The 17,482-nt window shown below is 35.3% G+C and overlaps 1 protein-coding gene across 2 annotated transcripts in view; it reads left to right on the top strand.

The window, feature by feature from the left end:
* Ttc30 (tetratricopeptide repeat domain 30) overlaps positions 1-17,482 on the top strand; it is a 232,476-nt gene that overhangs the window by 106,774 nt on the left and 108,220 nt on the right. For both annotated transcript variants that reach the window (XM_090376994.1, XM_090376993.1), the window contains exon 10: positions 12,207-12,272. In XM_090376994.1, coding sequence (XP_090233120.1) covers positions 12,207-12,272 — 66 coding nt within the window. The remainder of the gene's footprint in view (positions 1-12,206; positions 12,273-17,482) is intronic.

The raw sequence follows: 17,482 nt of genomic DNA, 5'->3' as shown, positions 1-17,482 counted from the left end.
TCAATTTAAAACAATTAAAAATCAAATTAACGCAATTAAAAGAATCAAACGAAAATATTCAAAACGATTTTCCTTCCTGAAGCTGACAACGCTTTTCGACCTTATGTCGTGATCACAGGAATGAAAATTACCGAATCGGGTTAAACCTGTTACTTAAATAGAGATTATTTGTCTTCGCGCATGCGCGTAAAGGTCCACGAATCGGAGATCAAATATGGCCGCCGAACATTAACAGAATTCTCGGGTAATTTAATTTCAACGGTTTCTGCAATTAATAGTCGCGTATAATTACGTTGAACGTTAAGTATTTTGGCTTCATTAAATAAAAAAGTGTTTTTTGTTATTGGCATGAAAGGCTAATTCTGACGCTGCTGAACGAGAAGCACGAACTGAGGCTTCATGTTGATTTACACGAATATTAAGAGAAAATCGGGTCGAACCCTGATAAGACGAGTCGCAATCACCGCAAGAAATGTTGTATACCAGATCATTAATTTGTGTTGCGAACGCTGAAAGAACTGAGCGATTGTTCAATATAGTGTGTAACTTACGTATTAGCCTAGCTACAATTTTAAATTCGGTATCTTTAAAGAATCTGTTAAGCTGTTTGTGCCACTGTTCAACATATGGGACAGAAATAAAGTATTTTTTGATGTTACTATTGTTGATTGGTGTAGTATTTTGTATCCTATCCTTAGCTTGTACCCTAATTCGGTTTATTGTGGTAATGGAATAACCCCTGTTTAAGAATCTGCTAGTTAATATTTGTATTTCTGAGTCCAAAGCAGATTCCGTCGATTGATTGATTATTTAATTATTTATTTTTTACTCTAATGTACCGGTAAGTTTGCCGATTTTTTCGTTTTTTCCGTTTTAATTTCTGGAGGGTATCATACGGAAGGGTTCTACGCACTATATTGAGGTATACTCCTCTTATTATTTTACTAACTCTTAATATCAGTACCAGTGTGTGCAACATTGGTACTAATGATATTTTGTGTCCTTAAAAGATGATAACTACTCTACAATGTCATCAATTTTAGCACTTAGCATTAGCAAGGGCATATAATGCAAGAAAGCAAGCTTATATAGCAAAAAAAAAAAAAAAACACACACATACCCCCTTCTCATTTCACTCATCCACCCACTCCAAATGATTGTCTAGTTCTGCCTTGAATCTGTTTAAGCTATCAACTTCTACAACGACAGATGGAAGTTTTTCCAGCAATCAACCACCCGCTGGCTAAAGGCAAACTTCCGCACATCTATCCTACAACTGTCTTTCCTCAAATTGAATTTATGCCCTCTCAGGTGATTATTCTGAGCAAGAGGAAGAATCCTATCAGTATTGATATTGACTTGACAGACAAACCCTGGTCCTATTCCACCCATCCGTTTTACATGATATATTTCCCCAACAATAGAGTCACTGAGAACTGCTACCTCCTGTGGGACCAGAGATCTCTGCTGTTGAGGATGTTGTTTTCTTTCTGTTGCTCGAGTGTGGGCTCTAGCATTGAACTGGATGGTTGAGTGCTTGATGGGTCTGTCTTTTATTATTTTGAGGGCATCATTCTTGTTCTTCAGACTCTGATATAAGTCAGTCAGGATGATGAATTTGCACTTAACTTCCTCATGTCCTTTACAGCAAACAGACACAAAGGCATCCCATTTGGCTGCATCATGTCCAACTAAAGGTAGCAAAAAACCATTGGCAGAGCACATTATAAAAATTGTGCTCTGCATTCTTGCTGCACCTAGCCTTTTGCTTTGCTTCTCTACTGAGGCACAATTCCAGTCTAAATTTAAGAATACCACCTAAAACTAAGAGATGTGAGTTTAATTTAATGTAGAATAACAAGTATAATTTGACAGCATACTTACAATAATATTTTAAAGTTACATTATGTACTGTGTAATGTAATTACATTATGAGATTGCATTTTTTTTTGCTATATATTTAAAATTCATAGGCTTAATAAAACACTTTTAATATTAACTATACTCCTATGGAATTATATTGAAGACTACAGAATCGACTTTATTGTTTTACTGTTGTTAGTGGACTTTGTGTTTTTCATGTAAAGCAATTGCCTGCAAGCTAATTCTGTGTATGTATGATTGTGTAAGTGAAATTCTTATTTTTAATTTTAAGTGTTCCTCCCAATTTTTTAGTGCTGGTGTTCAGCTAGTACAGATTGGCACACAAAATATAGCAGTCACTAATGAGCCACTGATATGACACAAAATTAGATAATGCTGAGCTAAAACTAAAGAAGCTGTAATTTCACATCATAGGAGAGTTTTTACTTGAATCATGTAGTATCTGGGGATGTGAAAGAACATATTTTGTTAGTTAACAGTAATGGTGACTTTCCTCTACCTAATCTTGTTATAGCCTCCAGTGATGGCTCTAATGTGAATAAAGTGTTTTGGCTCTTGAATGAAGACACTAAAACTGATTGTAATAAAGTAATTGCTGACACTGGAACTTGCAATATGCATGTGGTTCATAATGGTTTTAAAAAAGGACTTGAGAAATTGCACTGTTATACATCACACATTAGAACTTCAGTACACAGCTACTTCAATGATTTAGATATAATTGGTATAACAAGCTGCTGAATAGTTCCAATTTGCAATATAACATCATCAATTTGTTTCCAAAATGACTGAGCCCATTGTAATCAACTTTGGGAAAACAAAATTCCTTCCCTTTAACCTTGACAGTAGTTAGTTATGTAAGTAAATAGCACACAAATATACTGTTATTACTACTACCTGGTAGTTCTTTTACATGCAGCTTCGGCCCTGAGTGCCAAGTGAGTGACCATAGTGATTTCCAAAGCGATTCAAAAGCATCTTTCCAATTTTATTGCTTGGTCATACTGTTCCTGCATCTATATGGTGAAGCTCAGTAACCTGACTATAAATCCCTTCAACATGAGTCATCTCAACCAAAAATAATCAAAACAGATGATTCTTCACCAGATTTATCTACTTTCTTAATCATATATTCATTATGAATGAAACTTCTTTGCAACTTATTTTCCTTTCCTGTGCAGAACAGCAGAGGCTGTTGCAGGCACTCCTAAAATAGTCAAACAACTTCACTAAGGAGATCTCCTTGTGGCTGCTCTATAGTCATTCTAAACAGCTCTTTGAAGCTGTCTAGAATGATTGGAATGAGATGTTTGAGGAACTTTTGGAGGCTTTCCCATTTCTGTAACCCCACACAGAACTTTAAACACCTCTAAAGGGATCATTTCAGAATGGTACCTCCTTAATATTCCTGAGGAAGAAGTTACCAAAGAACTTAAAGAACAAAAGAATAAATAAATATATAAATCAGTGCCAAAAGAATAATAACCAAATGGGATGTTATTCTTACCTTCAGGGCTCCAGAACTACTAGCATTAGTTAAAGATGACGATCTTTCTTTTAAGGTCCATCAGTATATTCCAAATCCACTTAGATGCTTCAAATGCAAAAGTATGAACATCCCTAAACAGCATGTTAGGGTATGGCTATTTATCCCTTATGTGGCGGCGCCTCCGTAGCCAGGTGGGAAGGAGCAGCAGTGCGCAGCACACGCTTCTTGATTAGACCGGGGTTCGAGCCCGTCACCACCAAATAGGGGGGATGCGGGAAGGTCAGGGAATGACCACCGTATATCCCGGAGCAATATGGCCTTAGTTGCTAATGCTCCTAAAATTCAAATAACAACAACAACAACAACCCTTATGTGGCTCAAAAGACTTCCAATCTAAATGCGCTGTTGTAACACCACAATGTCCCATTTGTCACGGTGCCCATCCCACATATTCCAAAGTTTGCGAATCATGGAAAATGGGTAAGAAAATTCTGAAGTACAAGGTTGAGAAAAATGTCTCATACCAAGAAGCATGCAAACAAATATTAAACCTTATGCTTTCTAAATCATATGCCAGTGCATGCAGTCAAAAACACTAAAGAATTTTCATTGTCAACAGATATTACAATTCCTCCTAAAAATCTTTTTCATAATGGATCAGATCTTTCCTCATGGATGGGGAGATACTGATAACAACAGCAACAAAAAAAAAAAAAAAAAAAAAAAAAATATCTACCAATGTCAAGCCACCTGACAATTCTCCCCCCCCCCATTCAAAATGTTGACAAAGGCAAATGATTCAAATCCTGTATGAAATAAACAATTACATCAAAATGTGGACATTGATGAGAAATCAGATAATGATGATACTGTTCTCCTGCTACATGCTGATGACAAGATTGATGTTGGTCTTACAGTATTTCCAAAACAAGGAAAATCTAAACAGGATCATGGAGAATAAAGCAGTCAGATCAATGCACCAAATCTAAAACCAAATAATGCAGAAAGTCATTCAGGGGAATTGTATAGTCCCGAGTAGCAGCTTAGATTATTTAAAATATTTAACAAGTTCAAGCAAGAACTAGACAAGCATCTGGAGTGAATGGATGGGTGAAATGGGAAAGGTTTTTTTGGCTGATGCTATTATGTAAGCTTTCTTTCTTGCATCATGTGCCTCTACTAATGCTAATCCAGCAGTGGGTTCACATTCTGGCTTTAGTGCTGGCTGCTATCATTCAGTGGAAATTAAAGGCAACAGAGATACTGTACTATCTAATTAAAATAATAGATTACTTCTGAACCTTAGGCTATATGTACAACTCCTTCAAAAATCCAGAATTTCAAAAAATCCAGAACATGCTGTGTCCCTGATGATGCCAGATTTATAAGGTCTACTGTGCATGATGATTAAAAATAGATATACAGTGAAATTTCTCCTAACGGACACCTCTCGTTAACGGACATCTCTCTACAACGGACATTTTCAAATTCCCCAACTCACCTCCATTGGTTTTAACATGTTTGCAGCTTCTGTCTAGCGGACATTCTCTGTAACGGACGCGGACAGGCAATCTGCACTGTTTCATTTAGATTAGCACTTAATTTGATCTCCTCATAACGGACAGCGGGCGAGCTCACGGCCCTTTTTCTAGGAACGTTTCTTCCACGTATTGCCTCAATCGTGTGTTTATTTTCTATTTCCGATTCTCTGAATTTTATCAAGGTTTACGTCGCGGTTCTAAACCCTTTTTCAAGAATTTTAAGGCACGTGTAAAACTTCTGATGAATTCGGTGTGTGCAGGGGGGTTGTATGGTCGGCCTTTCGTCTTTTCAGTTTCAGTTTTCAGTTTTGTTCAGTGTCGTGTGAAGTGCACAATGTCTTCTCGTAAACATTTAACTTTAAAAGATAAAGTCGAACTCATTAATGCGTATGATCGGCAAAAAAATAGTGTTCGCACTCTCGCTGCAAAATTCAAAATCGGGAAGACGCAGGTAAGCGACATCCTAAAGAAAAAAAAAATGAACTGCTCAAACAATTTTGGCAACACGGAAATGATCAGGTTCAAAAATCATTCCCGAAAATTGTTGGACTTCAAATTTGTCGTGCACATGCTAAAAAAATTCCCATTAATGGGCCTATTATTAGGGAAAAGGCTTTGGAGGTTGCGAAATCTATGGGAGTAAATGAGTTCAAAGCTTCTGTGGGATGGCTAGACAAGTTCAAAACTCGGCATAAAATTTCTTGGAAAACCGTAAGTAGTGAAGGTGGATCTGTTGATACTGGGGTTGTAACAAAGTGGACCATCAAATTGGAAGATTTATGTCGTGATTTTGAAGCTAAGGATATTTACAACTGTGACGAAACAGGGTTGTTTTTTTTAAAGCTCTTCCTGAAAAAACAATGAGTCTTAAAAACGAAAAGTGCCAGGGCAGAAAAATTTCTAAGGAATGCTTGACTGTACTATTGTGTACAAAATATGCTGGGAGACTTTGAACAACCTCTTGTTATAGGAAAACCACAAAAAATCCTCGTTGTTTCAAGGGCATAAAGTTGAATCTTTTGAATGTTGACTGGAAGTCTAATAAAAAAGCGTGGATGACACGAGATATCATGAGCGAATGGATAAGTCACTTTAACCAAAACATGATTCGTCAAAACAGAGAAATTATTCTTTTCATGGATAATGCTGCATCTCACCCGCACATTGAATTGTCCAACATTCAAATCATTTTTCTGCCACCAAACACATCTGCAGAGTGTCAGCCCTTGGATCAAGGGATAATAAAAAATTTTAAACTTCACTACAGAAAACGTGTTTTAAGACATCTCATTGCAAACATGAACAATGTAACATGTGCAAGTGACCTTGCAAAGAAAATCAGCATCCTATATGTGATTCAATGGATTTCCTCTTCAATAAATGCAATTAGAAAACAAACTGTCGTGAACTGTTTTGAAAAGTCTGGCTTCTCAAACGCAAAAATTGAAGTTGTGAACAGCAATGTGGAGCACCAAGAAGAACAAGAACTTCAACATCTATTGATAATGTACGATACTTCCGCTGCAAGTGACCCTGGCTACAAAGATATAGACTCGAACCTCACTACAGAAGATGGTGCTATAGATATCAACGATATTATCATCGATATTTTTCAAGAAGTTCCTCATGAGGATGAAGAAATGGAAGGAGGTCATTCTGTCGAAGAACATATTAACGACGAACCACCGATGAAAATAGAAGAAGCGCTCATACAAATCAATCGTTTAAAAATGTTTTTCGCCGCTGAAGAAGATACTGAAGGACTTTCGATGGTTTCTTCACTCCAAACAAATGTTGAAAACAAAATTATCAGCCGGAAGAAGGTGCAGAAGAAAATAAGTGATTACTGTATGTATTTTTCTTAAGATAAAGTCATAATATGCATAGCACAATTGTATGTATATTATTTACAAAAATATTGTGCAAAATCTGTTTAATTAATTTAATTTTACATTAAATGTTTAACGATTTTTCTTTATCTCTTGTGTATGTAATTGTATATTATTTACAAAAATATTGTTCAAAATCTGTATATATTTTAATTTAATTTTACATTAAATGTTTAACGATTTTTCTTTTATTCTTTTTTTTTTTTTCTCCCTCAGACTTCTTGTTAGCGGACACTTCTCTCTAACGGACACATTTTCGTTCCCCATGGCTGTCCGTTAAAGGGAAGTTTCACTGTATTTTTTTTTTTTAACACACATTCATAAAAATTTCAGATTTTGACCTTTCTTTCTCTACCAGTAATGGAATTGTATCTATCAGTCTTCAAAAGCTGAGGGACTTTATGTTCTTTAAAATTCTAGGAACATTTAATCAACTTGCAAGTTTCTAGGCATCATAATTGCTTGGATGTTTTTGGTGTCTTGGTATTATTTTATTTGCACACCTGTCTTTATTTAATATTGTATTTATTATATATATACACATGCATGTGCACAAGTGCATGCAAGCATGCACGCACACACACGCACACACACGCACACACACACACACACACACACACACACACACACACACACACACACACACACACACACACACACACACACAGTTATTGTAATGTGCCAGTACTTTTGTTGCATATTGACAGTCCCATGCATATTGTACTTTAATGTTTGAAATGCTTTTCTTCTCCTCAGTTGTCTATTTTCTACGTTGATCTGTCACTGTTTTACCAACAACTGATCAAGTAGAATGTTAAATACATGTCTCAGCTATAAATTACCAACATTTTTATATAATTTATGTTAAATACATGTCTCAGCTATAAATTACCAACATTTTTATATAATTTAAGATATATGCCAATTTAAAATATTTATTTATAATTTTGAATCACCTTGCATGTATTACTATTAAGGCCTATTATATGACATAGTAATTACGTGCATATTAACATGGTATATTAAATATGACATATGCTGTTTTTAATATATTTCACTACATTAAAAAGTTATACAAATTATTCATGTTCCTTTCTAGATGTAACATAGTAGGATTTCACCAGTTGCGACTCGTGTGGAGAGGTCTGAGTTTGAATCATGTTATAAAGATGAGAAAATTTTAGCTAATCTCAAAAAGAAGGAATAGAGTGCTTTCCATGAGCTGTTCCACACCTGTACGATGCGCAGACTAGCCTATGTACATGATTTTACATACATAATATATATGATAATGATCATATGAATCCATGCTCTGTGACCAAAGTAGTTGATGCGCTAAAACAATCAACCCCTACCCACCTACACTGTAATCTTCACAATTGGAATACTTTAAGGCTTTGGAAAAACAATCTATCTGGCTTGCAAAGATATTTTTGTATAAAAATATCTTTGAAAGCCAGATAGATTGATTATATATTGACGGGTTGCTGGTTTTTTTTTTTTTTTTTTCAAGCCTATGCAGTAGAAATTCCAGGTCTATCTGATTCTGTTAGAATATATAAGTTCTATTTGAATAAATAAAATATATTAAAACAAAAATTATTTGTATTTTGGCATAAAATAAAACAATATAATATAGAGTAGGGCTGTCCAATGCATCATCCATATGTGCTGTAGTAAGACTCGATAAGGTCAGGTGGCATCCATGAACTGGCAATCACCTTTTCTGAGAATGTGTTTGGAAGTAATTACTTATTCTGAAATAAAATTGAGTGCTTTAAGCATTGAAATTTTCTATACTACTAAAATAATAATATAAAATTAATGACAATAGTAAACCACAAACTACTTAAAAAAAATTTTCACAAGTAGTAATCAGTTCTATCTAATCATACAGGATAAGCATTATTAATAAATAGAATCAACTGAAGTTTATGAATTTCTTGTTTCCAAATGTTAACATATGGCATGGATATTGCACATATTTTGCTGTATGCCAATGCTAGGAGTTTAGTAAATAAATTTGATGAATTTGAGGTGCTGGTCAAAACATCAAAGATGTCACAAAGATATAAGGAATGCAGAATTGTAATTTAGAGAGTAAAATGTGTACAGAAAGGATAGGAAGGGAGGAGGGGTTATGCTGTTAGTTAAGAAACACATAAAATTGAAGGAAGTACATCCAGTTGACATTGGTGGACAGGTGCCTCCGTAGCCAGGTGAGCAGGAGCGGTAGTGCGTAGCACACGTTTCTTGATTAGACCGGGGTTCGAGCCCGTGACCATCAAATACGGAGGATGCGGAAAGGTCAGGGAATGACCACCGCATATCCCCAGAGCAATGTGGCCTTAGTTGCTAATGCTCCTAAAAACCAAATAACAAATAAAATAAATAACATTGGTGGACAATGCAATGTTGAGTCAGTTTTGTGTGACATAAACACTGGGAAAGCTAAATTGAGAGTAGAAGTATGTTGAAGGCCTAATGACTCTGATGAGTTCGATGAACAACTGTACAGAGAAATATAGTGGGCAAGTAAATCAGATTGTCTTGTAATGGGGGGACTTTAACTCCCCAGATATTGACTGGAACTTTTGGGTTGGTCACTCTCAAGCACTAAGCAAGGATTTTATGGATTTATTGGATGACTGTGTTTTTCTACAACAGCATGTTTGAAAGGCAACCAGAGAGTGTAATACTCTTGATCTGGTTATCAGCAGTGATTATTCATATATTAAGAATTTGCAGATAAAGGAACCACTAGGTGGCAATGATCAGGGTGTACTGATGTGGGATTTACTTAAAGATATAATTACCATCAGGGGTAAAGGGAAGGGTTGTTGGTTCCGTAAAGGTGACTACAGTAGTCTCAGACAGTTTTTAATTCTATACAGTGGGACCAACTGATGATGTTACCAACAGCAAATTCTAAGTGTGAAGCATTCAAGGAACTAATCATGGAAGCTACTAGGCTTTTCATACCATTAAGAAGTGTTGTTCAAGGTTTAGGCCTAAATGGATATCAGATGAACTAATGAGACTTATGGCAGAGAAGAAAAATGCATGGGATGCATATAAATTATCAGATGACACAGAAGCCTATGGCAGATATAAGTCAGTCTGTAATCAAGTCACAAAAGAGATTAGGCAAGCGAAGGCAGATTATGAGAAATCTTTGGCAAAAGATGCTTAGAAAAACAGCAAGGACTTCTTTACTTATATAAACTCTAGAAGGAAGGGGATGAATCAGATTGGTCCACTTGATATTGATGGTTCAACTGCTGATGATCCTTCTCAGTTAGCTGATAATCTGAATGAGTATTTTGCATCTACATTCACACATTAGGATTATTAAGGGAGGAAAATGCCAGACAGTTTATCAAACTGTAACAGGGTGTTTAATGATTTTGTAATAAATGAGAGCAAAGTGGAGGAGAAATTGTTGAAATTCAATATAAGAAAGGCACCTGGGTGGATATGATCTCTCCTGTTATATTAAAGGAGGCAGCAAAGGAAGTAAGCAAAACCTTAGCCATAATTATGACTTATCCTTGGACTCAGGGGAAGTCCCCACAGACTGGAGATGTGCAAATGTATTCCCAATTCACAAAGGGGGAGCTAAGGATGACACAAGTAATTACAGACCAATTAGTTTAACTTCTGTTCAGGGGAAAATAATGGAGTCACTGGTTAAAGATGCATTGTAGGATCATCTAGACAACACTGCAGTTATAGTTCAGACACAGCCTGTGGTTGTTAAGGGGAAAACTATGATGTGGTTACAAAGGAACTAGATGCAAAAAATAATTTTGATATCATATACTTGGAGGCCGTCACTGTAGCCAGGTGGGCAGGAGCAGCAGTGCATAGCACACGCTTCTTGATTAGGCCGGGGTTCGAGCCCATGACCACCAAATATATGGAGGATGTTGGAAGGTCAGGGAATGACCACCGCATGTCCCCGGAGCAATATGGCTTTAGTTGCTAATGCTCCTAAAAACCAAATAACAAACAACAATATACTTGGATTTCAGGAAAGCTTTTGACACTGTTGCGGAACAAAGACTACTGTACAAATTTTAACAGTATGGTATTAAGGGTAAATTGCTATAATGGTTAAAAGGGTAGTTGAATAGGAGAAATTGAATAGAGTGGTAATCAGTGGACATTGCTCTTCGTGGACTAATGTTATTAGTGGAGTCTCCCAAGGTTTGATGTTGGGCCCACTTTGTTTTGTATGTTTGCCAATGATATTGATGAAGGTTTAATGTCCAAGTTTGCAGATGATAAAAAGGTTGGCAGGGTTGTTAATGACAGTAATGGCAGTGTGCTACTGCAACAGGATCTAGAAAATTTGGGTAGATGGGCTGAGAAGTGGCAACTGAAGTTTAAAATTGACGAATGCAAAGTACTGCATACGGGTAGAAGTAATCCCCCGAAATGTATCAACTCTGTGGTTCTACACTTAGTACCACAGAGTTGGTACTAAGTGTAGAAAATGAAATGAAGAGGTGGTAGAAAATGAAAAAGACCTGGGAATAATTGTGCAGTCAGATATGAAGTTTTCTGAGCAATGCAGACAGGCTGCCAGAGCAGGTCATTGGGTATTGTCATTGACATACAGGAATTTTGCTAGTAGGGAAAAGGAGGTGATTATCACTTTGTACAAGGCAATGGTCAGGCCACTCCTTTAGTATTGCATACAGATCTGGAGGCCTCATTTTAGAAAGGTTGTAGAATTGCTTGAGTGTGTACAGAGAAGGACAACAAGATTAGTGAGGGTTACGGAGAGGTTCTCTTACCACGAAAGGTTTAATTTCTGCAAATTGCAGCACCTGGAGACTAGGCACAGATCCATTAGAGTATCTCTGTGATTCCCATAAACTGCTATTTAAGAAATGGTATTCTAGATAAATCTCTAACCAGTGGTTTTTTAAATTTAAAGCACAATGATATATGATTTGATTCTAGTGAATCACTTATGTAAAAGCAAATGTTTTTGTGAAAATTGCTACCTGTAGTTGAAAATTGTATATGATATCATTTTCAAAATCAGCAAGCAGGAGTTACTATACAACAAGCAAAATATTTACCTCAATAAAACCATCACAGCCCTGTGTGTAGTTTTTCTTACAATAATTGCTTCTTCCCATTTAAATTTGACTGTAATAAGATGCTACTTCTCAGTTTGTCAAGTTCAAGTGCTGTTAGTTTTGAGGTCAAGCTTAAATAATCAAGTACTAGGTACGAAACAAATGTGGTATTATTCTAAATTTTTTGTGAAACAGTCAGATTTACAAATGGCTGACTCATTATTGGAGAGCCCTGCTGAATTTATATAAAATGAATGATACTTATCAACCCAGATTTAAACTTTTCATTCATTTTTTATTTTTATTTTAGTATTATGATCTAGCTGCTGATGTCCTTGCTGAAAATGCACACCTGACATACAGGTATTTAACTCCTGTAAGTATAGTTTCTATATCAGTTTGCATAAGCTTTTGTTTTTTGCATTTATAATTTAATTCAGGCCTGCTCTTTTCATTTTGTGTTTCTTTTCTATTTTAATTTTTTTTTTTTTTTCTTTTTTATGAATTAACTTTTTTTGGAGTGAGTCCAATAAACATATATGGGCCTGAGTAGTAAGTTTTCTGCAAGGGGCTGACCCTCTGAGTGAGTTTTATCATGATATGTGAAAATTAACATTTAAAAGCATAAATGCTTTTAAATGTTAAATGAAAGTTTTTATTCTTATTAGTTGCTCAACATTAGAGGGAAATTATTTGCCAAAACTGAAATCAGAATGATTTTTTTAAAAATTAAAAAAAAATTGTGAAAAATTGTTAAAAAAAAAAAACCTTGTTACTTCATTTTTTGATGTATTATTATCTTTTAAAATATATTTATGATTATGTCCTCAACCACCATATCTGATTTCCAGAGAATTTCGCATTTTGTAAACCAAAATTCAGCTATGACTGACGGGCACACTCCCCTCCTTCTCTTTCTCCAATTTTAAAGTCTATTTTCATTGTGATTCTATTATAAACTGTGTCTACAATTACTTGGAAACACAGATAAGAGATGGCAACGTTTAATGGTAGATTTCGAGACAATTTATACCTAAATACTTTAGTGAAACTACCATACCACGGATATAATACAAAGGTTGCAAAGTTGTTAATGACGCTAATGACAGTATGGTACTGCAACAGGATCTAGAAAAGTTGAGCAGATGGGCTGAGAGATGGCAACTGAAGTTTAATATTGACAAATGTAAAGTACTGCATATGGGTAGCAGTAATCCCAGAGTAACGTACCAACTGTGTGGTACTACACTCAGGATTGTAGAGAATGAAACAGACCTGGTGGTAATTGTGCAGTCAGATATGAAGTTTTCTGAGCAGTGCAGACTAGGGATTGTTTCCCGGGATTGCGGTTGATTTTTGCCGCAGGATTTATTCCGGGAAATTTTCTTTCTCCCGGGATTTCCCGGTCTGAATTACTAACTTTAATAATCAATACTAACAGTCTTACACACACATTATATATATATATATATGCGATCATCGTGTGCTGGCAAGATAAATAGTTTCTTCATAATTTGAGATATCGTCAGCAATAAAGATGTGTATTATTTTAATTTAGAAAAATATTTATTTTCATACATTACATTTGTGATATATATATATATATATATATATAAAGCAGAAAACGAAAAGCCAGCACTTTCTTACATATCTATGTAATGTCATCATCATCATTTCTCGAGTCTCGACTCTTCTCGATTAGACATATCATTTGTCCTAGAAAGATCCTCTTGCAGTTAAGCTGCTTTATATATATTTTATTGTTTTAATATTTTGTGACGATGGAGAGATCAAAAACATTCGTCTGGAAGTACTTCATTAAATGTAATAATAATGAAGAAGCAAAGTGTAGTCATTGTGGTGCAATACTGAAACGTAGAGGTTTTTCTACAAGTGGCTTTCTTCGGCATTTAAAAACTAAACATTCTATTGAGAAGCCTACGTTGGCAAATGATTGTAACCTCAAACGTTCTGCAGATGATGAATCTGTAGAAAGCTCTTCGAAATGTTTAAAAAGTGTTCATTCTCAGCCAACATTGTTTAATTTTTTAAAGAAAGACACAAAAGAAGAAATCATTGCAAAGCTTGTAGCTGTAGATGGATTTCCTATCAGTGCCATATGTAAAAGTGAATTTATTCAGCAAGCATTCAGTGATAAAGGTTTGCTTCTTTCTAAAAACTCCAATCATCTTATGCAATTAGTGTATAAACAGTATAATATTATAAAAGAAATTGAACAATCATTAAAAAATGGTAAGAGATTCAGCCTTTCTCTAGATGAATATTCATCGCTTAAAAACAAATGTTATTTAAATATCAATGTTCATCAAGATAAAGACAAATTTTGGAATCTAGGAATAATTGCTATTAATGGTAGAATAAACGCCGAAGAAATGGTTGAAGTAAAACAGAAGTTATTGGAGTTTAAATTATCAATAGAGCATCATATAGTTGTGTGCGTAATGGATGGGGGCGAGTGTTATGGTGAAATTCGGACAGTTGATAGATTGTGAACATCAGCTTTGCTATGCCCACACTATACACCTTGCAATATGCGACGTTCTATACAAGAGACAGAATGATTCGGAAGGTGTAATTGAGGTTGAAACAACTGAAGACAGCGAGGAAGATTTAGAAGAGGATGAAACGGAAAAATTACGATTCAAATCTAAGCTTCGAAAACAATCCTGATAAGGAACAAAAATGTGATTTCAGAGATGACCTATTCTCCAGTGCATTAAACATAGCTAATATCATAATAAAGTTAGAACAATTGTGCGAATGGTTCGAAAGTCTCCCTTGAAAAATGATACTCTTCAGAATTATGTTAAAATCTTCATTCAAGCAAGAAAATTTAAGCCTAGTACTCGATTCTAAAACTAGATGGAACAGTTTGGTAGCCATATTAGAATGATTCTTACAGTTAAAATCACAAATCGAAAAAACAATGATTGACTATAACATGAAAAATCCAATATGTGAAGCAGAGTATACAGCTCTTAATGACCTTGTGCGTGTGTTGAAACCCGTCGAACTCGGATCGCAAAACCTTTGCAGTCGTGATGCGACACTTCTTACTGCAGAGGGAGTTTTTTCTTTCATCATACAAGAACTTTCTGAGCAAAATTCTATTTTTTCAAGAAAAGTTCAGGAAGCACTAATTTTAAGGATAAACAAGAGAAGGCAAAAAGCTTTGGTTGGATTATTGAAGTATATAAAAACTGGAAAAACATATTATAAAAGAAGTAGAAAAATAGTAGAAACCAAATTGCAACCATTTCCAAGCAAGTCAGCCTTGTTGGTTACAGCAAAACGAATAATAACTTGTCTTGGGTTTTCCTCTTCTGAATCATCGCAATCTGATTCGTCACATTCTGACTCTGAGAAAGAGTGTAACAGTGAGAGCGAAAGACAGCAGACGCTTTGTTAGAAATTGGCGCGTCAAATCAAAAAACAAACTGAATGTGTTTCTAAAGACCCTCAATATGAAGCTGAAGGTCAATCACTTGCAAAGAATATATCCAAGGAGTTCGAAATCTTTAAGGCAACTTGTGAAAAAACAACAAATATATTAAAATTAATGGACGCTCTCGAATCCATACCACCAACAAGTGTAGAAGCTGAAAGGGCCTTTTCGGCTGCAGGCTTTTCGATAAAAGTGTAAATCGCCTGTGTTTCTTACGTTCATATTACATGTCAATTGCCAAATCAGTTTCAAAATAAACTAAAGTGAAATAAATTTTTGTTTAACAATATAGTCACTAGTCTGTCAAGGTTTAAAAAGAACATGTTAAGTTTCTGAAAAGTAAGTTTTGAATTTGTTTCAATTTGTAGTTATATATATATATATATATATATGTGTGTGAATAAATAAAATGCTGTGAAATTTTCAGTTTTAATTCCACCTACAATAATCCCGGGAAAAGAACATTTTTATCCCCGGATCCCGGGATTACCGAAATCCGGGAAAAAGACAATCCCTAGTGCAGACAGTCTGCAAGTGTTGCTCATGGCATCTTGTTAATGATATATAGGAATTATTTTAGCAGGGGTAAGGAGATGATTATCCCCTTGTATAAGACAATGGTCGAGCTACTGTATACAAGTCTGGAGGCCTCGTTTTAGGAAGGATGTAGAACTGCTGGAATGAGTACAGAGAAGGGCAATGAGATTGGTGAATGGAACAAAGGATTGTTCTTACAAAGGAAGACTTAAGTTCTTCAACTTGCAGTGTCTGGAGCCTAGTTACCTGCAAGGTGATCTGATTGAGGTGTATAAGGCCTTTAATGGGCCTTGAACAAGCTCAATGCTGATGAGATTCTTCCTCTTGCACAGATTAATCATCTGAAGTGAAGGGACATAAATTCAAATTGAGGAAAGACAAATGTGTAGAAATTTGCCTTTAGCCAGCAAGTGGTTGATCTGGAACAAACTTCCATCTGTTGTGGAAGTTGACAGCTTAAATAAACTCAAGGCAGAACTAGACAAACATTTGGTGGAGTAAATGAATGGGTGAAATGGGAAGGGTTTTTTTTTTTTGGCTGATGCTGTATCAGCTTGATTTCTTGCATCATATGCCTGTATTAATTCTAATGCTAAATATGAGTCAATTCCAGCTCCCTCTGTGCTGCATTTGAAAGAAAAATATGAGAACTTTAAGAAGTTGTTGACAAATAATAAGAATGAAGAACATGGTTGGTTGGTCTGTGCTGACTTTAAAGTGATAGGCTTGTTACTTGAACGGCAGTCTGGCTATACAAAAATGCCTTGCTTTTTGTGTGAGTGTAACAGTCAGCCAAGGAGTAAGCACTGGGATGTCAAAGTCTGGTGAAGGAGGAGAAGTTTATTTGCTTGCATCAAGGAACATCATTCATAAACCACTGGTAGACCCTAAAACTGTCCTCCTAACATCCTTGATCATCAAACTAGGTTTAATGAAACAGTTTGTGAAAGCTTTACCTTAGGAACATCCCTACTTTAACTACCCTTGTACTAAATTCCCATCAAAACTGAAGAGAAGCTAAAACAAGGTATTTTTGTCGGACCTCAAATTTTCAAACTGCTGAGGGGCAGAGATTTTGAGGGAATTATGAATAAAAGAGAAGAACAAGCATGGATTAGCTTCAGGTCTGTTGTTGAGAACTTCTTAGAGAACAATGAGAAAACAGACTACAAGAATATTGTTGAAAATATGTTGGCAAACTTCAAAATGTTATTTTGAAGTTTGCCAACATATTATTATTATTAATAATAATTCATTTATTGTAAACGGATTCTCTTGATAAATAAAATTGTATTGTATTGTAAATAGTAATAATAATTCTGTTATTATTATTAATAATAATAATAACAATATTATGTTATATTTGTATATATTTATGCAATGTAAAGTATGCTGGCCAAACCAGCAACAAACTGCATCTGACTTAACCTTCATAGATCAGACATCAACAACTACAATAACAGAAAAAACTATGTCAAACAGGAACATGATATAGAATACAAACACTTCCAGAGGCATTGCTTCTCTAATATTTACATCTCCATCTCAGCCCATATACCTGACCCTGCTTTAAGAAACAGACA

The sequence above is a fragment of the Mastigoproctus giganteus genome, chromosome 7 (assembly GCF_048544385.1).
Source record: "Mastigoproctus giganteus isolate SK-2022 chromosome 7, ASM4854438v1, whole genome shotgun sequence".
Lineage (NCBI taxonomy): Eukaryota > Metazoa > Arthropoda > Arachnida > Uropygi > Thelyphonidae > Mastigoproctus > Mastigoproctus giganteus.
The sequence above is the reverse complement of the archived record's forward strand: the minus strand, read 5'-3'. Positions and strand labels throughout refer to the sequence as shown.